Source organism: Palaemon carinicauda, chromosome 8 (genome assembly GCF_036898095.1).
Source record: "Palaemon carinicauda isolate YSFRI2023 chromosome 8, ASM3689809v2, whole genome shotgun sequence".
Taxonomy (NCBI): domain Eukaryota; kingdom Metazoa; phylum Arthropoda; class Malacostraca; order Decapoda; family Palaemonidae; genus Palaemon; species Palaemon carinicauda.
The window spans coordinates 114,121,364-114,147,490 of NC_090732.1; the positions used below are offsets into that span (position 1 = coordinate 114,121,364).

General features: G+C 38.2%; 2 protein-coding genes across 2 annotated transcripts in view; both read right to left on the reverse strand.

The window, feature by feature from the left end:
• Positions 1 to 280: 280 nt before the first annotated feature.
• Positions 281 to 874, reverse strand: LOC137645411 (tropomyosin-1, isoforms 33/34-like). Its single transcript, XM_068378215.1, has one exon. The coding sequence runs from the start codon at positions 872 to 874 to the stop codon at positions 281 to 283; it is 594 nt and encodes a 197-aa protein (XP_068234316.1).
• A 3,990-nt stretch (positions 875 to 4,864) lies between these two features.
• The window catches only part of LOC137645840 (uncharacterized), a 48,260-nt gene continuing 26,997 nt past the window's right edge, over positions 4,865 to 26,127 (reverse strand). Inside the window, exons 4-5 of the mRNA XM_068378820.1 lie at positions 23,293 to 23,472; positions 4,865 to 5,697 (exon numbers count right to left, since the gene is read on the reverse strand). Of these exons, the coding sequence (XP_068234921.1) occupies positions 5,203 to 5,697; positions 23,293 to 23,472 (675 nt within the window). The 3' untranslated portion in view covers positions 4,865 to 5,202. The remainder of the gene's footprint in view (positions 5,698 to 23,292; positions 23,473 to 26,127) is intronic.

Consider the following 26,127-nt stretch of genomic DNA (forward strand, 5'->3'; position numbering starts at 1 on the left):
GGGTCGGGGTGCACCACGACTGATGCGGGAGGGGGAAAACCCGTAAGGGTCCTCGAAGAGTGTGTTCCCCACCATTCTCTTCTTCCCTCCCTCGCCTATGGTCCTGCGAGGGAGGCAGGAATGACGACGGGGGCATCCCCTGAAAGGTTCGCTCCTCCCATGGCGGCAAAGGATCCTTCATAGGGGACCTGAACGGGGTCCTTGGAGTGCCTCACCAGTGTTCCTGATCCCAAGGGGAAGGATCTGAGAACAGGTCGCCCTGATGAAGGTGAGGGGCGGCCTACGATGATGGGGCGGCAGGCGCCGGTTTGGCGGAGGCGGCGGGCGCCTGGTTGGCGGAGGCGGCGGGCGCCTGGTTGGCGGAGGCGGCAGGCGCCGAGGTAGTGGGGGCAGGCCAAGATGGTGGCACAGCAGCGCAAGCCGATGAGGAGGCCTGTGAGGCAGCTCCAATAGATGGCGCTGGTGGCTGAGGGGTGCCCGGTCTCCCCGAGACTACCATGAGGTAGGGGAAGGCTGTGCACACGTGTGGGCACGCCAAGATGGCGGTTCTGGCCGGCGGTCGGAGCTCACCGCGTGTGAGACACGTGGGGCGGTCGACTCCCTCATTCTGACAAACTTCTCCTACAATCTCCCGAGAAGAGATATAAGCGCCGAACTCACTGAAAGGGACGGTAGGGGGGGGGGGAGCTGATAACAATGGGGAGTCCGGTCGAATCTGCATAATCCCTTCTCCCTCGTTGATTTGTTGTAGCGACGGTGACATCGACGGAAGGGATGGAATTACAGAAGAACAGCTCAATGAAGGTCTCGAACCACTGTCTTTCTTTGAGGAAGAACATTCCTTTTTAGCTTTCTTTTTCTTCTTCGTGGCCATAAGAGCCCATTGGGTTTCAGACCACTCGATACACTCACTTCACGTATTGCTCTAAGTACAGGTATGACAGCGACATGAGGTACACACTGAATGGGGATCAATTTCCAAATGTGAAAGGAAAGCCAAACATGCTTTCCCATTCACACCTGGACAACGACGTTGGACACGAGTGTTATCTATCTCAACACAAACACATTGCACACACAATAAGTTGAAAACACAAACGCAGGTTACAGTTTGTCGCAAGCGAAAACTATTGGTCTTTACTGGGCAAGGACCAGAGTACGAATGGCGACCTTTGCCCTGTTTTTGCCAGGCCTGACCCGGACTTCTTCTTGGTGCGACAATGGAAGGTCGCTTTGCGCAGGGAACATACCCTGGGGCATGTTACCAGCCTGAGTCTTGGTTGGGGGAAAAATTTTCGAGCCGCAAGTTTAAACTAAAAGAGTAACTCGTCCTGAGAGAGTAATCCGTGGTTACAATGCATCGGAACAAATGAAGATAGTGAGAAAATTTCGAATGAGAAAGAAGTCATACAAGGATACTCCACCGCTCCAAATTTTTGCTAGCATGACTAAAGTTGGGAAAATGCAGGAATTAACATTAACAGAGGATACCTTAAAAACCTAAGATTTGCTGATGACAGTTCAATTTAGTGAATCAAGGGAGGACTTGCAAAAGATGATACAAGATTTGAAGAGAAATTACAAATATAGGACTGAAAATGAATACGAGTTAAACTAAGATAATGTCCAAGGAAAATGCAAAGGCAACAAATAAGGGTTATGAACTAACTTCTAGAGATTGTTTATGATTATACGTACTTAGGACATACATTAGGTGTTTTCCCAGGACACAAGACCGGAATCAAAAGAAGTAATAGCATGGAATGTAAAGCTTTTGGTAAACAAAATGAGATTATGAAAAGTAAAATGCCACTTTCTCTAAAAAGAAAAGTATTTAATCAGACTTCCTATAACTATATATTCTAACCAAAAATCAAATAGAAAAAAAATATTATTTTACATACACCACCTTTACATTGGCGAAAGACTTAGTTCTATAACTGATGTTAATAATAACAATGCTTAATTACAAAAGCTGTTTAAAATATTTTCCAAATATTCTAGTCAGCCTTCACGTTAATTATATCCATAATATCAAACTCTCAATTTATAATCTCAAAATTTGTTTGATGACATAAAACATGGACGATCTGGTCAAAGGTCTTTTTTTAATTTGTTGTTTGGGTAATAGTCGGAGAATTTCTATTTCTCGCTATTATAGATTTATCTTTACGAAAAAAAAAAAAAAGAGTAAAAATATGAACAGCACCAGTGTTTCAAATTGTTTGTTGAGATTTGAGAAGGTGATGGTGAATTATTGTGCATGCATTATTGTGATGCTCTCTTTTCTTCTTTCTTGATCAAAGCCAATAAACGGAAGACCAGAATGTGTTAAATTTTCCGGAGCATTTAATTTTTCTTTTTTTTTTACTTCAAGGAGTGTTTCCTGGTCTTGTCACACATTAAAAAGACTTGCACCCTGCAGGACCTACAAGATTTGTTTTTCCTTTACATCGTTTGAATATATAGAGAATCCAATAGATAGTAGGTTGGCTAAGGCACCAACCACCCGTTGAAATAATACAGGTAGAATGTTATTGGGTCTTCTGACTCGCCAGATAGTATTATAATGGAACATTCTCTGTGTACAGCTCATTTTTCCTTTGTCTACACATACACAGCATAGTCTGGTCGATTCTCTTTGGTTTCCCCCTCCTCATCCTACCTGGAACATCCATTTCCAACAACCTCCTCCCGACATATTCCTGGTCTCTCTTCATTACGTGCCAAAAGCAGTGGAGTCTCTTCCCTTGGATTTTCTTTGAAACCTCTCTAACCTTAGTAATTTCCGTACCAAGTCATTCCTAACCCTATCAAGTCTCGTGATCCCAGCCTTCCATCTTAGCATTGCCATCTTTGAAACATCCATCTTTTTATCAGAGGTCTTTCAAGTGCCAAGTCTCTGCACCTTAATTCATGGCAGGTCTCACTAAGGTTTCATGTACCATTCCCTTTAACTTTACGCTTATACTTTGATTGCACAACAGTCCCAACACTTCTTCCAATTATTCCATTCTACTTGAATTCTACTATTTAATTCCAATTGGAGCTCTGCTGTTTCCGAATTTTTCTGTCCTCTTTACTATTTCTCCCAGCAAATGTATGTCACTCAATTGATTCTGCAGATTGCAACACATATACAGTACTTTGTTTTTGTTCTACTGATCTTTAGCCTTCTACTTTCCAATTCCTCTCTCCATCTCTCCAGCTTCCCCTCCAATCCTTCTCTGGTTTCATCACATAGTACTATATCATCTGCAAACAGAACAGTCCATGGTGACTGATCCCTCACTCTTTCAGTAATGACATCCATTACTACATTAAACAAGTAGGGGCTTAATGACAAGCCCTGGTGAAACCCAACCCTCTCTAATTAAGTCCCAATCAAACCAACACTCGTTTTTATTTATGTGTCTGCTCCTTCATACATATCTGATCAGTCTAACATATTTCTCTAGTGTTCTCACCTCTCTCAGACATATCCATATCTTCTGCTGTGGAAGTCTACCATAAGCATTCTCTAAATAAATAAATACTAGATGCAATTCCTTTTGACCTTCTCTTATATTTTTCCATTAACTGCCTTAGTGCAAACATTGCATCCATGGTGCTTCTTCCTGGCATAAATCCAAACTGCTCTTCTCTAATGTCAGTCTTCCCTTATCCTACGCTCTATAATCCTTTCCTAAAGCTCCATAGTATGTGGAAGGAGTTTGATTGGCATATAATTATTAAAATTTTGTACAACCCCTTTTCTTTGAGTATGGGCATTAAATATCTATTCCTCCACATTCTGGGTATCTTTTCTTTTTGGTGTATCTTTTTCATAAGATCCCACAGCATATCCATTCCAAATTCCCCCACGCCTTTTCAGACTTCCACTGGGATCTCATCAGGTCCCATAGCTTTTCCATTTTTCATCTTGCTAAGGTCAACTTTAATTTCTTCTCTATCTATATCTCTTACCATTCCTAAATTTGGATTTCCTTCTCCATATATAGATCTTGGATTTTCTTCATTTTGCTATCTTTCAAAATACAGTACTACTTCCACCATCTCTTGGACACTAATCTACGTTTTACAGAATAAAATAGTAAATGCACTTTCTAATTAACTGTATTACTTTCATGAATTTAATACATACTAAATAAATGTATTGATACATGAAGTTATTTAGGTTATGATTCATGGAGCTTAACCCATGCAGCCTCTGCCAAGTCTGATGCACAATAATATTTGATAAGCTAACCTACTTACTTACATATTAAAACTGTAGAATTACTTCCTAAGGCATTTGCATCATTCGAGAGGAATTTGTATCTAATAGTCTAGGATGTAGAAAAGTAGGTTTGTATTAACAAAACAACCTACAGGTTACCCTAGGACCATGATAACTAGCCTACATAAATTTGCCTTATCCAGAAATGCTAACAAACCCCAAATGATCAAGGTTAACGGGGGTAAAATATAAAATGTACTCACTAAAAGCAGTACACTACTATAAAATTGTCAGTTTTCTACGCCATTGCTAATGTACGTTTAGTTTAACGTGAAGAAAAAAAAATTCAGATTTAAAAGAGCCTGGATCCATTTCGCGCTCCATGAACTGGAACTTCCTTAACCAGGAGTTTAAATCTTATCATCATTAGTCCCAGGCAATATCTTTTGACTTTGAATTATTCCTTAGTTTTAAGTTTAATATTAGGATTTACTCATAACAAAGAAATTTCCTTTTTTGGGGGGGTTTTACTTGTGCTAATTTTCTTTATTTCCTGTAGTAAGGTATATAGTTTTTACATAAATTTCTTAATTCCATCTCATTTTTTTTTCATCAATTAGGGCTAAGAAGTTTAAACATCTTCCATACCTCCACAGACATTTTATTGTAATTATATATACAGTAATCTAGCTTTTTTACCTTAATCTTTAATCCTTTTAGCTATATTAGATTATCAATACAATAAGATTCATCATATCACAATAAGTCACAGAAAGAAAAGTTAAGGAAATATCTATCATCTCTCATTAAAATTTTCTTTAAACAAATTTTCTGCTACACAGCGCACTTCACTTCCAGTCATACCTTAAAATCACGATGTTTATTGCCTGTACTTTTTTTATCAAGGCAATAAGAAAATGTACTTTATGTACAGAAATTTATACTTGGAGGATGAAAAAAGAATCTTTTGCCCAGAACTAAAATCACACCTGCAGGACAACACCACATCCCACTATTATTATGTCGTTGAATCCACTCAGCCTCCTTGCATGAGCTTTTTTCAACACATCAAGACCTACTTGAACTTTACCAAAAACTCTAGAATACCTACCACCGTTTACAGAACCAGTCAAGATATGGAACTTACCATCCTTATTCATCCAAACAATTCCCATTTCAGGTGCACACCTATAAACACCATCATCGAAATTTATAGAATTTAAAATATTGGTCCCAAAGAGACCCTTGTTGTCATAAGATTCACACGATAACCACCCACGTGACTCATCTGCATCATAGAATTTCTTATTGATGTATGTAGGTCCTAATTCACCAGTACAGATAGCCATGAAATGCTTTGCAAGGTCAGTGTTGGAAGACATCCCAATGTATATCCGTCCTTGAAAAGAACCACCCCACTCCAGATCTAAGAAGGCAACACTTGAACCTTCACCAACACAACCAACAATTTCTGAGTGCTGCAAAAGAGGGAAAAATTTTGAATTTTCTTTGCGGGGGAGCATATTGAAAAATATGACAAGTGATCACAAATCCCTTGATTTTGAAGGCAATAAAGGTTAGTGTAACTAATCAAGGATACTAGCTAATTGATAAATTAGGATGATAATGATTATGAGGAAAGATCACAAATCATGTCAAGAAAATAATTTGTGGTTTAATTCTCATCGATTTAAAAAAAAAAAAAATTCAAAAATGAAATATTTCAAGACCTACCAGACATTTTTCAAAATTAAATAATTTCAAGATTTAGGTTACCAGACATTTAGAATATTGCTAATTCTATTAACCTCAGCTTTATGATAATTGAAAATCTAAATTCCTAAAGTAAAATTAATTATTTCAATACTCACCTGGAATCAATGTGATGTTCATTGTTTACAGAACTTTGGTCTAAAATGAAATTAATAATGTTTGGCATGATCCATGTAAAACTCTTTATTCTGGCTGGAAAGAGGCACTGGTAAACAAAGTGGTAACAACGTCCGAATTACAGTAGTGCTTTTAGTGCACCCCACAATGCACACTGTAGGCATTACTTAAGGGTCATTGCAGCGTTCGTTTAGCCTTTAGCTACAGGGGCTTTAAATTCATCTACTATTCCTCCCTTTTTGCTACCTTACTTCATGCTAGTTGCCCAACCTCTACAGACTTTAATTCACCTTGTAACCACTGGATTTCCCCCAGATGTATTGGGCACTGAATGGCTTTACAGGCGCCAGGCTATATATCCAGAATTTCATAAATAACCAATCTTGATTTTTCATTCACTTCCTTTTTTAGTGTAAAGTTTCACACTAAAGTGTAAAAGTGGGGAGGTAGGTGGGAAGTTACAAAACTTCCAGGTAAATAGTGAAATAATAAATTTTAGTTTAAAAGCTAATGTCATGTAAGGGAGAAAATTTCACATTGAATAAGTTGATATGTGTATCTGATTAAGTATTTTATGAATTTTATTCGTTAGTTAAATGATAGGGAGACATTGATTTAGTGAAAGCCAATGTTTGTGAAAAGTGCTCATGTTACGTTTTAGCTACGCAAAATATCCCGGCCAAACGATGAAAACATATCGAGTGACTCACATGGTTCGCCGCCTGCAGGGAAGCGGGTAGTGACACAAAGCAATGTCAATGTATGACGTTGCCATTACATCAGAAGAGGGGACTAATAAAACACAAGAACAGTCACAGGACGTGACGAAATTACAACGCCCTTGTTCTGGGATACTTAAGCTGATAGTGGGATAGAAGAGGTGCGCTCTTTCCTGAAGTAAACCGCGATAGTTCGTTGTCCTTTCTCCCCATCCTGGGGAGAGGCCCCACACCAAGTGCCGAGTTGGCCGGCACTTACTAAACGTCAAGTTAACAAGAAGAAATTTTCTAAGTGCCCAGAGCAGGACGACGATGGGACCAAGTTCCCTATCTGCCAAAAATTTTACCTTTCAACCAGGAGGTATCAGATTGTCTACAATGAAGGAGAAATTACCAAGAAGAGTGTCGATGAGTGGACACATAAAGAAGAAACGATCCCCTATTCGCGGTTTTAGGTAAATTTCTCGAATGCAATTTCTTGAAAGTCAAATTCTCGAACTCAATTTCTCGAAAAATAATTTCTCCAACTATCATTTTCTCGAATCCGATATTTCTCGAAAACTGATATCTATTTTGTCGAAAGGAAAAATATATCGTTTTGGGTTGACAAACACAAATGTTAAAAATTTATTGTAAATGAAGGAATGAAAAAAATACAAAGGTTATAATTTTATTGTATGTATAAATTTTATTGTATGTATAAAACTATCATTTAGAATGAAATACAGTATTAAAATTTAATCAATAAAAATGAAATGTTGTATTCTACACTTCGTAGATATTCTTCAACAGGCCTCTCTTCGTCTCTTTTTATTTTCTGATTTTCACTTGTTTTAATCTCACTCATTTTCTTTTTACTTTATTTTTCCATACTGTAATTTTTTATCTAAAAAAAATAAAGTTAATATCTTTTATGACGCAAAAGTGTGATTACAAATAGGTACGCAGTGTATCGTGCATTATACGTACGCCCGTACATACAGGACATCACGGAATGTGAATAGCCTCTTTATAAATTGGTCTTTGGCACTTATGGGATACTTTCGATTGTGTTCGAGAAATTTACTTGTTTGTTTTCAAGTAATTGACATTCGAGAAAATGATAGTTCGAGGAATTATTTTTCGGTCAATTGAATTCCGAGAAATTTACCTTCGCGCAATTGATTTCGAGAAATTTGCCTGACACCCCTATTCGCCCACATCGAACTCATGGATTTCGCATCCCGAATGCAGAAGTGTGTAGCAGATGTCTACGGTTGCAGCCTACATCTTCAAGAGTTAAATTGTTTCAGTCTGTGTTTAAACTAATTATTCAAAGTAGAAGATTACTGTAAAATTGTTGTTTACTAAGTCCATCAGGAAAGTTAAGGAACTAAACGGCATTTTACCTGCACCCACTCTCTTGAGGGTCTAAATATAGATAATTATTTGCACTGATATGAATGATTGAATAACTTTTATTAATTAAAAATAATATTGAAGTGATCCTTAATAAGGAAATAGATTTTGCCCCATAACGAATCACACTAATGAAACTTCTTGGACTCATGTTCTGAATACCAAAAGGACCAGGTAGGGACAGGTTTGTATATCAAGGAAAAACACAAAGTGTTTTTAAAATTTGTAGTTTATTCATATGCATATACAAACTTCCAGGTTATTTATATGGGAGTCTTCATTAGGAGGGAGGAAGTCTCCATTAATGGGTATGCCCTTCTCGTATAGATACAATTACTATAAAGTAATAGTAAGAGATCAAAAGTGAATAATTTATGAACTGTGTCGTCGGCTCATAAAGAGGCAAGGCTATACGTTCGATCCCAGAGGATAATATTCTTTGCCAGTGGTGAAGTCATATGAACATCGTGTTACATAAAATTATATATTCACGATATCATCAAATATTGAAAATTTAAGGCATTCTTACTTGAATAAGGGGGAATTCCAAGTGAAGGCTTCAACTCGAATCAAGATCACCATTTGCCTTGATACCCATTACATACCTTTATACAGTAATGCAGAGAATAATTGATGTCGAGATAAAAACAGTCACGTGTCTTGTAAAAGCTTATAATTAGATCATTTATTGTGCTACAACAATAGTGCCTAAAGAGGTGTCTAAAGACCTGTGTGTGCAATGTTCAAGACAATGGTCCGTAAAAGTGGTTTGCCTCTTCCATACACCAGCTTTGAAGACTGGTGAAGTGTTTTTTGGAACGGTAAGGATGTAGCAACCACATGTATATCACGTGGCTACGCTTTCCCTGAGGATTTATAAGCTCTCATGATTGTTTCTTTTAGTCAGAAAGAAATAGCTTTTCTGACTACTTTCTTTTGAAGTGACCAGTGCTCACAAACAAATTGGATATTTTAGGCCTAAGATAATGCTTCCTCTTTAGATACTTACGCATTGCTGTTAGGGGATAGAGTAACATATCCTCTGGGTCATCAGTTACCTTTTTTGAGACACAATATCGTAAAAGAGTAAAATCTGATATATATTTTAGCAGGATTTTAGGCTTTGGCCAGAAGTTCGGGAACAAAAGACAAAGATGGTTTTTTTCCACCCTCTGAAATGTGACACTAGATAAGATGGACCATATAATTCTCTTACTCTCTTGGCTGAAGCTAAGGCAAGGTGGAAGACAGTCGTTACAGTGAGGTCCCTGTCTAAGACTTTTTGCATAGGTTAGTAAGGGGCTTTTCTTAAGGCCCTTAGAACCTTCGTCTCATCCTAGGTAGGGGGTTTGAGTTCACAAGGAGGACAAGTTTGCACGAAACTCATAACAACAACTGAGAGTTCCCATGATGAGGAGAGGTCAAACCCATTCATTTTGAAGTCCTGGCTCAAGGCTGGACGGTAGCCTTTTACTCCAGTGACTCAAAGGGATTTCTTGTTCCTCAGGAACACCAAAGTCTGCAATCATGGGGTTAGTGGCCTTAAGTGGAGCAATATTCCCCCTATGACACCAATCACATAAGATTTTCCACTTAGACTGGTAAACTGCTGCAGACGACTTTCCGAGATATCTGGAAATTTGTTCCTCAATTGTTCTCGAAAAGCTTTTCTTTTGGAGATGCTGGATAGTATCAAGCTGTGAAGTGACATTCAATGCACAGTGATATGGAACCTTCTTATGTGTGGTTGTGTAACAGGTTTGGTCATTCTGGAAGTTCTCTTGGAAATTCCAAGTGGTTTCTGTGGAATGCTAGGGTTGCGTAAGGACCACAGACATCATGTGCTCCAGGGGGAGCCCTGGCGATGCTTCCCCTGAGGATTGAAAGTTCCTGTGATAGATTTCCTAACCAGTAAAAAGATGCATTTTTTAACACTTCCTCTGGTGCAACCTGAGTTCATGCCCAAATAGGCCAAAATATTTGGCCTACAATCTGTCATTTTTATCGGAAATTTTCGAGCTGATCTTACTGGTCAGAGTAAAATAACACCCGGATCATCAATGGCCTCCTTGAGAGGTAAGATCACGAAGAAGTCCATCTGATATTCCCCCGGAATCTGGTTTTACAAATTCGAGAGCAATGGGACACACCACAATATACACCATGTAGTCTGCTTATTCTCCTTGGATGAAGGTAAGGCAATGAAGAAGGCAGTTTTAAACCCTACCTTAGGCTTTATGCATGGGATCGTGGGGGATTTTCTTCAAAGACTTGAGGCCCCCTCTCCACATTCCATGAGGGGGTGGGGTGGGAGGGACAAGAATGCCCACTACAAACCCGAATAAGAACTGAGAGGAGGGTTCTGCTAAAGAGGGGATATCAAGCTCTTTCAGTTTGAGAACTTGGTTCAATGCCTCGCAGTATTCTTATACCACCTTGATTGAAAAGGAACTCGTTCCTCAGGATCATCAAATAGCCCATATCCAAGAGAAAGCGGCCTTGAGAGAGACAATATCCCCCGTATAACCCTGATCACTGAAGGTTCCATTTGGTAAGATAGACTGTTGCAGACAACTTTCGGGGACATCTGGATTTTTGCAGTTAAGTTCAAACTCCCTTCTTTCGGACGCAAAGCCAACTTTTCTCCCATTGTTACGAGGCTGGACATGCATTGCGACTTAAAACTTATCCAAAGTGTGGTTGACCTATCAGGTTTTAGTCATTCTGGAGGTCTTCGCGGGGCTTCCGTGAGAAGTTCCAGTAGCTCTGGGTACCACACCTCTGTTGTCTCCTTTGAAGATATCGGCGTTATTCTGATTCCTTTCGATATTCGGATTTTGTTCAAAGTATAACTAATCAGACGAAACTGTGTAAGATTGTAAGAGTCCAGACTGTCATATGGATACTAAAGAAGTATAAACTATTACTATAGTATTTTTGTCTAGACTGATGAGCAATACACCAGGAATTAGTAATCCATAAGATCTGGAACCTTATAAGGTCAAGAGTCTTATTACTGCTAGGAGGCATAAAGGCCCTTCTGCAGCCATTGCTGTCCCTGACTAGTTTTGATAGTTAGCAACGACTGCTCTCTACTCAAGAATAACTTTACAGATATGAAGAATGTTTTGGTTTGAGTTTGCTCATGCATCTCTACTACCAGGGGGTATGGCAGAAGTGAGGCTGTCCCTTCCTATTTGGATATCATAGGTTGTTACCAAGGAGTTGTCTTTCTTCTGTTCCAATGGAGATTTGCTTAAAACTTCCTGCACAGCTTCTTTAGCCACCCATTTGGATACTTCCTCTAATAAGAGGAGATCTTTTACCGAGCCTTTCGTTGGATTGTCAGAGTTCTGGTTCGAAGTGGAGGTCAGGCTTTGAAAAGGATTTGATATCCTGAACGGAGGACTTCTATTCTCCAAGGGTCAGCCCCGAAGTCCTGCCACCTTAGCCAAAAGCTTTGTAGGCATTTCCCCACTGGTGGTAAGCTGGGGGACATGCCCTCTCCAGCGGGAACCTCTACGACTGCACCCTCTTCATCCGGAGGGATGTCATCTCCGACAAAAGGTAGTCTGGGGGCTTGTCTCCCAGACTGTTGTGCATCTGTTTGAGGTAAGAGTCATTTTTGGTGTGGAACCAATTTAAAAGGCGAATTCATTAGCTGCGACCTAAATGTTTCGATGTAAAAGGAATTCTATAGCTTTAGCCCATATCTAGATGATTCCTCAAATTGCTCAAGAACGTGTTCTTCCCCTAATTTTCCTGTCACCACAAAAGCTGGAAATTGCTCCAGATCAGTGGTCTAGCCACAAGCAGGCTTGGATTGTGACAGCTGATACCTCCATGTTTACCATATCGGAACCAGAAACAATGGAAGGGAGCCCAGACGATTTATCGACTGGTATCGATGAAACCAGATTAGCAACATCAGTGTTAATAGGGAGTGGGCTATGAAATGTGCTAGAGTGTATATAAAAACGTCTTTGGTGTGACTGGGGTACTGGCAGTAGGTTTGAAGACCTACTGGCCTCAAGTGAATTTTCTGATGGTGAGACTTGAGTATCAAGTATAACCTAATTTCTTTAGTCGGGTTAGGAAGAGCCTCATCGAACCTGTATATGTGGCTTCAAGATTGTGGGAAGATTGCTAAATAGCATACTGTCTGTTAGGGGGCTGGGCTCATACAGTCCGTCTAAATAATGGATGAGGCTCATAATCTTAATAAACTGTGAGGCTTCTGAGGCTGACATTGGGATATTACATCAGCTGAGCTGGCACTCGCGTGCACAACAGGGTTCTCCAGAGAGTCATTAATAGTAATAATGTCATTGGCCGATTATTCCACTTTTGGGATAATTGACTTTTATTTTGAGTCACTTGGTTCTCAACTCTTCCTCGAACGTCTTTCCTTTCCTTTGAGTCATTCATATTGTGACGGGAATAGGCGACGGAGAAGGAATGGGAGAAGTCCATCTCACTACCGTTATGGAGCATTCGCCTCTAGCAACAGAGGGCAATGCAGAAAGGTTAAAGTCTCACTCAAAGCTCAATTTACGAGAGTGAATGCTGCCGCAAAGGGTGTCTACGGGGTGAGCCTCGTGTATGATGTCTAATGAAAGTCGCCTCATCTCTGCCAGATGGAGGTTAGACTCTGAATGTTCTTCCCGGTTGAATTTTTAATAGATAAAATTCTGGGAATTAAAGTAGGTTTTTTACACTAGACTTTACAGCATTATTAGGCTTGGAAGAAGATAAATGTTTAGAGCAGCTTTGCATTTGCAAGTTTTTTGGTGTGGACACAGCTGAAGCAGTTCGACCACCATCGTGATAAAGGGACACATGTTTTGTGAAGCATCCTGGGTGTACGAGGCAAGCCTTGCTAGTTTATATAAGCTGGAGACTGGTGATAAGGGTCTTTCAATAAGGCTGATTTGGTACAGCGGGAAATGGCAGGTGCTACTCAAAGGTTACTGTTAGGTATTTATGTTTATAACTACCTATTACCAGAGGTTATATTTGTGTTTACAGGTACTTACTACTCATTAAGCATAACTACGCTGTTAACTATCTTGTCATCTTTTAAACTGTATATCATTATAAGTTAGTCTTAAAAATAAAGTAATTCAGGAAGGATCTACCTGAGTTTTGTGTCCATCCAAATATACTTCAATGGCGACGAGGAACTGACTCACGAAAGGGAAAATTAAGGATGGCGCATTTGGGTAATATAGCCGCATATGACAAATCCGAGGACTTTGAAGATTTTGTCGAAAGGTTTGATCAGTTCTACTTAGCAAATGACATAACAGAGGAAGATAACAAACGGGCAGTTTTCTTGAGCGCCATCCTACATATGGACTTCTGAAAACATTGCTTGCCCCTAATAATCCCTCATCAAGGACTTATCAAGAACTTACTGAGGTTTTGAAAAATCACCTCCACCCAAAACTCATCCTGATAGCTGAACGTTTCAAGTTTTACAATAGGAAACAACGTCCAGGAAAATCCATCACTGATTATGCAACGGAGCAACGGAAATTGGCGGAAACATGTCAGTTTGGTGCTTTTCAAGAGGAAGTTTTAAGAGATTTGTTTGTTATTGGATTGGCCAACCACTCAGCACAGAGGAAACTATTAAGTGAATAGGAGCTTGACTTAAAGAAAGTATTTTCGATTGCGCTAAGTCAGGAAATGACTGATGAAAACGTCACGAAGATTCAGGGTCAAACTCAGGAGGTAAAAAAAAGGACACGTTCGTAGAATGTGCCGAATGGAAAATCATACCACAGTCAATCGAAATTGCAAATATGGAGGACAAGGAATGAAACGATCGACGGTCAACATGGCAGAGGAGACCAGCGGCTTGGAAGAAAAACTACAGAGTGCAAACTACAGGATGAATTGGTGCATACATTGAAATACTGTGTTTAGAAAATGAAAGCAAGACACAATAAGGTTCCAGAGATAATAGTGAAAGCTAAATTAAATGGGATACCAATTGATATGGAATTGGACACGGGAGCTTCTGAGTCACTGATAAGTGAAAAGTTCTACGCTAAACATCTGAAAAATACAGTACTTCAATCCAGCGATATTGTGCTGAAAACCATGATGGGAGAAAAAATAGAAGTCGTCGGGATATGCTACATAACTATGGAAGTTCATGGACACAGAGTGGAGGAAGTGCCATTGTATGTGGTACAGGGGAATGGACCTGCCTTATTCGGTAGGGACTGGCTGCATTTTGCGAAATTTGACTGGAAAAGGTTAGCTGTAAATCATCTGCATTCTGGTATTCTGAAAACCTCAAAGTTAGAAGAACTGTTAAGGAAATATGGTGATGTCTTTGATGGTGAACTGGGTACATACAAGAATATAAAGGCTCATATTCATGTAAGAAAGGATGCAAAACCAATCTTTTATAAAGCAAGGACAGTTCCTTATGCAATCAGGGATGCTGTGAATGCAGAACTTAAAAGACTAGAATTGGAAGGAATTATTGAGAAAGTTGACTACAGTGAGTGGGCGGCACCGATAGTGCCAGTTTCAAAAGACAATGGTTCTATTAGGATCTGTGGTGACTTCAAGGTCACCATAAATCGTTATGTGGAAAACCCTGAACATCCAATGCCAAGTCCAGATGAACTATACCTGCGACTGATCGGTGGAAAAACTTTCTCAAAGGTAGATTTATCGCAAGCTTATCAGCAAGTGGAATTAGATGAGGAATCTAGGAAATATGTCACGATTAACACACCACTTGGTTTGTACAGATATACACGTTTACCATATAGTGTCTCAGCAGCACCACAACTTTTTCAGTCTTTAATGGATAAAGTTCTGCAAGGAGTACCTTGTGGATGCAACATAGATTATATTAGTCTTACTGGGAGAACCGAAACTGAACATTTACACAATCTGAAAAGGTACTTGAGCGGTTGCACATCAATGGGTTGAAATGTAATTTGTCGAAATGTGAATTTATGAAGCCCTCCTTGAAATATTTGAGTTTCATTGTGGATGAAGAGGGTATCCATATGACAGAGGATGCCATTGCAGCAGTCACGGAGGCACCGAGACCAGAATCAAGGTCTAAAATGCAATTCTTCCTGGGGATGGTAAGCCATTACCGTTGCTATGTGCCAAATCTCTCATCAATCGCAATACCACTTACAGAATTACTGCATAAAGACAGAAAATGGCATTGGTCAGTAGTGTGTGAAAGAGATTTTTCCGAGATTAATAAATGCTGACTAATGTAACAGGAGTATTAGTGCACTATGATTTGAGTGAACCTGTGATGTTGGCAGTAGATTCATCACCCAAAAGGGCTTGGAGCAGTGCTTTCCCATATCACCAGTAACGGAGAGAGACCAATTGCTTATGCATCAAGAATGTTAACACCCAATGAATGTAACTATTCCCAAATTGAGCATGAGGGTTTGGCAATCATCTTTGGACTACAGAAGTTTCATCAATATTTATATGGTCGTAAATTCACCATTATTACAGATAACAAACCACTGTCATACATTCTGGGACACAGGAAAGGCATTCCAGTCCTTGCAGCTGCAAGAATACAACGCTGGGCTATACAGTTAGCAGCTTATGATTATGACATTGAATTACGTCGTTCAAGTGACAATGGATATGCTGATGCAATCTCACGGTTACCTTTACCAGATTGTGACTACGATGCATCAGATAAGTTTGTAAACAGGACACAAGAAGCAACTGCATTCAACAGGCACCAGGTGAACTCTCTTCCTGTAACTGCGAAATCTGTTGTAAAGGAAACTTTGCATGGCTAGAGCTTTATATTATACAAGAAATGGATGGCCAGACTCTGAGGACATAGTACAGGAACTGAAACCCTTCCATAGCCGTCAGCTTGAGTTTTCAATTGAAGAGGGATGTCTTCTATGAGGTGCCAGGGTGGTAATACCATCGAGATATAGGATTCAAATCTTAGAAGAGCTACATGGTGGTTATCTGGGGATTGTTAGGATGAAAGGATTAGCTCGCTTGCATGTGTGGTGGCCGAATATCGATCAAAATATTGAAAACACTGTGCAAGGGTGCTCTGCTTGTCAGGCTGCTCAGCCAATGCCGACTCGTGCTGAGAGTAATCCGTGGAAATGGCTTTCTGGTCCGTGGAAAAGAGTACATGTTCATTTCGCATGACCATTCCTGGGACAAATGTACCTCATTATGATTGACGCATATTCAAAATGGCCAGAGGTACACAAATGAAATCAGTCACAACTATAAATACCATCGAGATCATGCGGCGAGTATTTGCTCAGCATGGGGTTTGTGTAGAGCGCGTTTCTGATAATGGAAGACAGTTTGTGGCTAAGGAATTTAAAGAGTTCATGACCTAAAATGGAGTAAAGCATATACTGATACCCGCTTATCACCCAAGCAGTAATGGGCAGGCCCAAAATACAGTAAGAACATTCAAACAAGGAATGAAAAGGGCGATGAGAACATTGCAATCGTGTAATACATCTTTGAATACCAAGTTGTGTCAATTTCTACTGACTTACCAAACTACACCTCACTGTACAACGAAGCGCACGCCTGCAGAGCTCATGGGTCGGCAGTTACGCACTCGCCTTGATTTACTACACCCAGATGCATCTCAGCGAATTGAAATAAAAGCCTCAGAGAACGAGAAACCGATGAGGGAACTCTATATAGGGGACGTGGTACTGGATCGGGATTATCGTCAAAATACCAAGAAGGGCATATGGACTCGAGGAATTGTGGTTCATAAATTGGGTCCATGCACATACAATGTACAAGTGGACGATAACTTAATATGGAAGAGGCATATTGATCAAATGAGACTGATCTCCAATGATTCTCAAGATAACAAAAATTAACTTTTAGCACATGATTTTTCAGAGTTGGTCAGCTATCCAGACCCGCCATTACCAAAAGAGTTCATAAATACTCGTGAAGAGTTAGGCAGAGAAGAATGAAATCCCAAATGTAGAAGAAAAGGAGGCAGCAGCTGCAGAAAAAATATCGGGAAAAGAAAATGGTAAAACTTCTGATGACTCACCTGATAGATTGATATATGAATTACCAAAACTTCGAAGGTCTACCAGACAAAATTGACCACCTGACTATCTTAGAATGCAAAATGATTAATAGTATTATGCATGTTTTTGTATTATTTATTCAAAGCTATGCCATCATTTAATTATTGATTGCTTTACCCTTTTATTTGCTTTAATCTTTCATTCTTTTTCCCGAGAGCAAAAGGTGTTAGGTATTTATGTTTATAACTACAGTACCTATTACCAGAGGTTATATTTGTGTTTACAGATACTTACTACTCATTAAGCATAACTACCCTGTTAACCATCTTGTCTTCTTTTAAACTGTATATCATTATAAGTTAGTCTTAAAAATAAAGTAATTCAGGAAGGATCTACCTGAGTTTCGTGTCCATCCAAATATACTTCAGTTACGATGGTAGCTACTTCAAAGGCTGTGATTGGACATACTTCCAAGATTGGGAAGATCTCATCTGTGTGATCTGACATGTAAGGTACTCCACTCAACACGCTCGTAGGGGACGAGGGAGATCTATGCATAACAGGGTAGAGTAATCAGGGCCTGGTGGTACTAATATTGGATCTGGCTCAGAGAGCGCAGTGGCAACAACCAAAGGATCCGCTACAAGAACTGGTTCAAGTTCATATTGTGCATAATCAACACTGTGTGACAGAATATTTACAAAATTACGATAGCTGTCATCTGACACTAGAGCTTCAGTGTGATCCTGCCACGAAGGACCTGGTTAAGGACGACGTTCATCGCAGAACTGAACTTTAGTTTCTTTCCGTTGCTGGCAGAAGACGAAGAAGAACAATATCTCTTAGATTGTTTCTAGTTACGAGAACGATATCTCTCCCACTGGAAAGATGGCCACTCATTACAGTATTTGCATGGTGATTTCCCAGAACATCTTTTACCATGGCAAGAAGGACCAACCGGGTGCGGATCAACATCTACCCGGCTCGTGAAAGTACCACAAGGATACCCATCACAGTAGGGGAATGAACACATAGAATTCGACTTACTAGTCATAGTGCACACACTTGTTACTCATAAATAATGACTGATCTTCAAGTGACAGTGAATAGTAAAAAGACACGAAAGACACAAACACTAAGCACTATAAGGGTATATCCAAGGCGAATGCAGATGTCTGATCATAGAAAGGAAGTGAGATACGTCTTCTTAACTTCACGACCAGGAGTGTCGCGAAAGTGTTATGTGCAGGCGCTCTATCCACATGTGCAGTGGTTGCTTAGCAACTAAGTATGATGCAATTAAACCAGTTTTCTTTGATTGTCTGATCATAGATAAAACAAGACTTGGAGTAACTATATAAATGACTAGGAAGTTTGTATCCACATTGGAATAACAGAAGTTTTTAAATGAAATTCAACTTATTTCAGTGTTTAATCAATCTGTCATTTTGAATATGTCCATTGCATACAGTTCGAATTAAATGTGGTTTATGAAAAATTAGGAATAAATGGGGGTTTAAATAAATATATCAAAATATTTTTAATAAGTAAAATATTTATCAAAGTGCTGAATGACTTCATCGATCCCACACCCTGGGCTCTGGCCTAAAATTTATATTCCAATCCAAAACTTTAGATTCCTTGATGCACCTTAGCTCGAAAAGACCAGTCTATAGGAAATATTTGCATTTGTCAGCTGAAAAATTTTAAGATCCCTAGAATGAATGAGAGAGAAAACAATATTTCAAGCTTTTGTCCAAGGCAGAAAATATTGTCCGAAGATAAAGCTACTCTGAGCTGGTGCCTCTTATGCGCTCTTACATAAGATAACGCTGTTGAATAGTAAAAGTGGAGGGTAACCACTTTCACCATAAAAAAAATTGCTACTCAATAATTCATGATACTGATAACAAACCCAGGTAAAATTGAAATGCATTAAGCCAAACAGACTCCTGATTAAGGCTGAATTTACAATGTGGTTATCTACCCAGAGTTAATTCTTTTTAGGTAATGAGACGTATATAATATTCAATTTTCCAAAGTTCATACAAGTCCCACCAATTAAGCAACCTGTCCTGACCTAGAAAAGGAGGGAGAACTTATTTGAGATCTAGCCTTGTCTCAAAACGACATACATAGCATTGAAGACAACTCCTTATCAGCCCTATGAGTCTAAAGAACACTCACACTGCTACAGTCCCGATAGGACTCATCCCTTTTTGAGAAGATAAGTCATGGAATTCCAAAATTCATTGATGAGAGAAACTTTTGCACTACCCCTCCAATGGAAATCTGAAAATAAGCCGATGGTCTAGTCATTTCTTAATATAAAATCATTGAATCATTGGTATTGGATTCAGAGAGGACTTTCCAAAATTTATCTTCCCTCCCAAATTGAAAACGGAGATCATGAAGTTACCTCTCAGATCTATATGAGAAGAGCTTTGAATTAACCACCAATCCAAGTATATTAAGACTCTGATTCTCAGAAGCCATAGCCAATTTTCTGTAAGAGCCATCATTCTTTTGAACACTTGTGGGGTGGTGTTTAACCTGAAATAAAGGCATGTGAATGGAAAGACCTTGCCCTCAAGCAAAAATTGTAGATATTTCTTGGAATTTTAGAGGAAAGTGACTTGGTAGTAGGCATCAGACAGGGTGTTGGAGATCATCCAGTTGTCATCTTGAATGGAAACTAGTACTAGTGAAAGGGTTTCCACCAAGATCTTTTTAATCAAAAAGATATTTCTTTAGATCTTTTTAATCAAAAAGATATTTCTTTATACTTGATACATCCAGAACTGGATGCCACTACCCTGAAGACTTCGAAATCATAATTAATTGAATGTAAAATTCAGGGGAAAGAAGAACATTAATATCTTCTACAGCCTTCTAATGCAGAGAAGCAGGTTTCTCTTAGTTAGTGGCATATGATGGAAATGCCACACAGTTAAATGAAGGAGGAAATGTTGAAGAAAGGAGCAGACAATACCCTTTTCTCAAAATAGAAAGCACCCACAGATCGGGAGGAAAAGGCTTCACGATTAATGGAAAAAAACAGAATCTGGCCTCAACTTGCGTATGAAGATAATGGTCACTTATTGAACTCAACTCCTCATTGAAACCTACCATAAGGGTGAAATTTTTCCCAATAAGGGGCTCATTGTCCTCTATAAAAAATAAAGAAAAATAGATCGCGATGAGTGACTTGAAGAAGACTCATAAAACAGGGGTTGTCATAATTTATTACCCATATGCAGTTGTTCCCTTTTCAAGATGATTGCTTTTTCTTAGGAATGTTCAATCTTCTAAGAGGAAACTGTCAATCTTATGTACATATTATAGGTTTGAACAATTAATTTAATTCATGGTCAACCCTCTTGTTAGCTATAAATAGCAATGATTTATAAATGACTCCCTCCCATAACCATCTCAAAGTACTTTTAGATCTTTAGGAAAAATAATTTATATTACCCTCAAATACTTCGGATTGTTATGCAAAATCTAGGATCAGGATTCGAGAAGAAACAATTTCTGAATCCATAAACTTCTAGAATTGATTGACGATGGCATAATCAAGGAGAGGGAAAAGTTATGTTCTTTTTATCGAAATCTGTTTTATCTTGGTTTGCACTGATTAGGAATACGAAATAACAAATTATAAAAAGCAATTTGTAATTATCCATGCTAAACCTGAGCCATTTGAAATAGGAGCTACTTCAGTACAAGCTGGAATGGCCATTGAATCATGAAGAAAGTTAGTTCAGTATTGATAGGTGGGCATAGGGGATAGTACCTACCACCCACCTGACGAGTAAAGATCAGCCATTTTTTTAACTTTGGCCATGAACTCGGGGGGGGGGGGGGGGGGGGTAGTTGAGGGGGAAGTTTAAATGAATTGAGATTTGTTTAACAAAAGAAAATATCATTTACTTTTAAAATATTATCTATTCCAACTCCCCCCAAAATAGTCCTGAAACAGGAGATCCACTCCCTGGTAGAAGACGATCCCTAAGAACCAAACTGGAAAGTTTATTTTCTTCAGTGGAAGTGTCTTCTTCCTAAACCCATGTAGGAGTAAGGAAAATGGTTCCAACTTCATCCTAAACAGCTAACCATAAGGCTGTAGAAGTTGTAAGGGGCTGTGCAAAGTACTACTTTAAAGGAAACCAGTAATAGTTCACAAGAAAAGCCATCCACTGGTGCAGGGGAGATTCTGTTGGAAATTTCATATTAGCATTATTATAAAAAAATGGGTTAAGTAGACATTAGTTCATCCCCTTCCTTTTCAGAAGGAGCCATTTCTCCACAGATAATTTCTGTGTAGAAAGGCTGCTCAATAAGTAAGATTATCAATATCTGACTTCAGATCCAGCATATAACTGTCTTGGATGTTACACTACCATGAGAGGGGGAAGAAGCAAGTAGAAGGGCCAGTTATTCTACATGATTTCCAACTAGTTTTATGCCAAAAGCACTACCTTAGACGAGTTGTTTCTGTTCAGTGAGGAAGCTGTGCTGGTTACGCAACCTGTTCAGTAGCCAACACAGGATCAAGGAAAATTGTGTCCAAGGATATTTGGGTACCTCTCTGAAAATAAAAGGAGGGGAAGGAGGTTTTGCATCTTTAGATGTCTTCCTTCATCACATATAACCGACAGTTAATGACCCAGACTTTGAGCTCTCGACCAAGCTGTGCCCTTGATCCCCTCATCAAACTATGTACGCACTTGTTTAATCACCTCATGAAGCCAGGAAGAAACAGTGTTCTACACTTCCTTCTTGTTTCTGCTAGTGTCAATAAAGGGTCAGTGACACCAAGGGAAGAGCTACCTAGTTCTCTTCAGATAGCACAACACGGCATTAACTTGACAACCACAAAAAACATCTCATCTCAGTTTTTGCCAAAAGTGCCTCTGAGGGAGTCAGTGGAGTCATGGACCGATGGATTCTGGGTTTTGGCCATGAATTCTGTCACAGACTCATATCAGACAACCTTCTCAGGAGCTCTTATTGAGCATGAGTAATTAACCTGAGAATAAGGGTCAGGTCCCACTTTGGGGACCTGAGGACACAAGCTGGATAAGACTCCTTAGAGCCCCTGGTGCACATGAACAAATGTCACAAAGAACAGAGATCTATACTAGTCAGTCTCTAGACCGGGCATAAGGTTGAGAGATAGCCTTTCACAGGAGAGACTGAGAGGAGGTTCTCTCAGCAGAGGAGTTCTAGGATCTGGTGAAGAGATTCTAAGAATGGAGAGACACTTCTACGACATTAAACATAGATGTCCCTCTGTCCCTGTTAGCTGTTAGACAGCTACTAATGACTATATAAGTATCCAGATGTATCCTGAGAAGTCCTAAGAGAAAGACTCTTGCTTGGAGATGCTTCACAGTCTCTGCATGTGACTTCATATACTTGTGGTACTTCTGACGATGAGGCTAACATAAAATAGTAAGCCATAGAGATGTCTCTCTCTCGGGACCTCAACGACTTGCCTACGATTTTGGACAAAATATCTTGTGCTTGATAATTGCCCACTGCTCTGTGGCAGCTGGGTCTACTGATACTGTGTGTAAAAGTCTTCTATTGACTAGTAATTGTTCTAAAAGTCAGGCAAGGTATAATGGAGTTAGTGAAAGTGCTTTCAAGGTCCACTGATATCTTATTCAGGGGTTTTCCATTGGCTAGCAATTGTCCTCTAAGTCAGGCATAGCATATTCGAGTTAGTGTAAGTACTTGCCTCTATAATGAGACATAAATAACAGGGCATTTGTTTCAAATTTCCATATCATAAACACTGAGATCAAACATGTTAACAAAAGACTCTTGTATCCACTAAACCGTTTATCTGTAACCTCAGGGCTGTAAAAATGAGCCTTTAATGTAGTTAGATACATTCATGATAATTCATCATATACACATTTTTTTTTTTCACTGATTAATGAGTTTGTCAGAAAGAGAATGTGCGTAAAAAATAATGCTGAAAAATAGGGGAATGTATATACTATACCTCAATTTTGTAGCTAAATGGGGGAACCTTTTGATCTTGCAAACAATGAAGAAAAAATTTATTATCCTTCACTGAGAGGACTGCAGATCTATCACGTCCATTAGTAGAAGATACTGCAAACACTCTTCCAGATTTGATCGTTTTCTTCCAAGCATCTGGGTTAGACCGAAGCTGACTAACCTAAAAGAAAAATAAATATCATGGTGTTTTATCAGTTAGAAAATTTGGAAATTCTGAGAAAGATTCTAATTTTCTCAGGTACGTTCAGTTAACAGAAACTTTAGCATTCATATCATCGCATCTTATTTTCTATCTCTTGTGATACCTATAGGCCTAGTTACAATTATCATTCTGGTCACTTTCTAAATTGTTAAAAATTATAAAATAAAACTACCGAAATACTTTTATTTAGGTGTATATGAAGTGAGCCAGAGAAACAATATATCAGAAGTGTTACTATGCTTCTTGAAGCTAAATTGAAAGTATACTCCATTGATAAATTTCTCTTACAAGCTTTGGACAATATTTCCTCTTAAACCTAGAGGTAAAGAACGCGAGAACCTCTCATTATAAAATTTTTACACAAACTATGGCTATTGTAAAATAATTTTTTTTCAACTACAGCAGTTTATTATACACAGGACATTTTCTTAATGAATTTAAATGAACATAACTCATGTTTTCATGTTATGATATATTGAAAGGAAAGTTACCGAAAATTATTTCTTTAACAATTAACTAAATTTTTTCTTGAATGAATTTTCTCAGTCTGTAAGGGCAACCGCATGTGTTCACTGAAACAAGAAATACAGTAGTTCAGTAATTTGTGAAAGGAGTTAAATTAAAAATTGTGAAATATGTGTGTGTATATAAATATATAAGTGTGTATATATATATTTATAAATATATATATATATATATATATATATATATATATATATATATATATATATATATATATATGGATTTATATATATATATATATATATATATATATATATATATATATATATATATATATATATATATAAATATATATATATATATATATATATATATATATATATATATATATATATATATATATATATATATATATATAAATATATATATATATATATATATATATATATATATATATATATATATATATATATATATATATATATATATATATATATATATATATATATATATATATATTGTGTGTGTGTGAAGACTTATGCAGTAAACCCGTCTATAAAACATTTCATTAAATTAAATTCATACAGATAAAATATAGTGGGGAATACTGAGCAAAAGGAAATAAGGATGATATTAATTATTAATTATTATTATTATTATTATTACTTTTGTTAGGCAAGCTACAACCCTAGTTGGAAAAGTAGTGAACAATTAAAAGAAAATATTTTAAGAACAGTAAGAACACTAAGTAGATGTTTCGATATAAACTATAAAAACTTAAAAAAATACAAGAGGAAGAGAAATAAGATCAAATAGTGTGCCCCAGTGTAACCCTCAAGCACTAGAACTCTACTCCAAGACAGTGGACGACCATGGTACATAGGCTAATTCCTATTATCGACAACGGTAACGTTTCTAAGAGGCAAAGTTCTATGAATTAGGGGCAAATATTGAAATGATATCTGATCAATCTAACACTTCCTTCACTTATATCCATTGAAATAGCTTCCACTACATGGTGGGTATTTGGATGAATCCTCAAAACATATGCTGTTATGAACTCCAAACAGAACTAGAGGGGCACTCAGTAGAGCACAGACCTCCGCCGTGACAACTCATGTTTCGACCTTTTGCTCGACCTTGACCTTTGATCTTCATGTATTAATTGGCGTGGATTTTCATACACTCAATCCCAAGTTTGAAGTCTCTATGACCACAATGTCCAATATTGGACATTTTGCCTGACTATGACCTTTGACCTTGACCTAAAATTTAATCATTTTAAAACAGCTTTTTGCATAACAGTTAGTCCCTGCAAGTTTCATTACTCATAATTGTGGCTAGGAAGCTGTTCACAAACAAACACACAAACAAGAGCGAAAACATAACCAACTTCCAACTTCGTTGGCGGAGGCAAAAATGATTATTATTACTATCCTAGCTATAAACTTGGTTGGAAAAACAGAATGCTACAAGTACAAGAGCAACTGAGAAACTAGTCCAGTGAGGAGATAGCAATTACAATAAATATAAGAAGTAATGAATTAAAAGTATCAATACTCTATGATCAGTAACAAAGTTGGTCAACCTGTTAAACTGAAAAGCATTTGCAAATAGTGAGAACATCTGAAGTTCCACAGATTCCACCGACAGATTAGGAATAATCTGGCCATAGCCGGAACACAACTTCTAGAATACTGTTCAGTACTGTCTTATGATGGAGAAGCCATGGCTATTAGTAGTACTACCTATAGGATGGTAAAATCTGGGAAGATCTGAATGCAATGGAGGGTCTGAATTATGAAAATTCATAGGCAACATGCACAATGAACTAACCGAACGGCAGTACACGCGTTTAATATCCAGAACAGGAATGGGGAACTTAACAAAATATAAGTTCCCATCCAATAATTTCAAATGTGAAACAACAGCTGACGTCCAAACAAGAGAATAGGTAGAATGAAAGAGTCAAAACATTTCTTCAGGACAGACTGATTACTAAAAATCTTAAAATACTTTCTCAATATGTTAGCTTTTTTGTGCAATTGAAGATAAAATAGACAGAATGTGCTTTTAAAAAGAAAACTGCAATCAAGAATCACACCTAAAATTTTAAATAGAGTTTTATATAGAGACATTGTTAATGTAAAT

Coding starts and splice junctions, on each gene's coding strand:
- LOC137645411 (XM_068378215.1), bottom strand. CDS start 874: ATGGCCACGAAGAAGAAAAAGAAAGCTAAAAAGGAATGTTCTTCCTCA.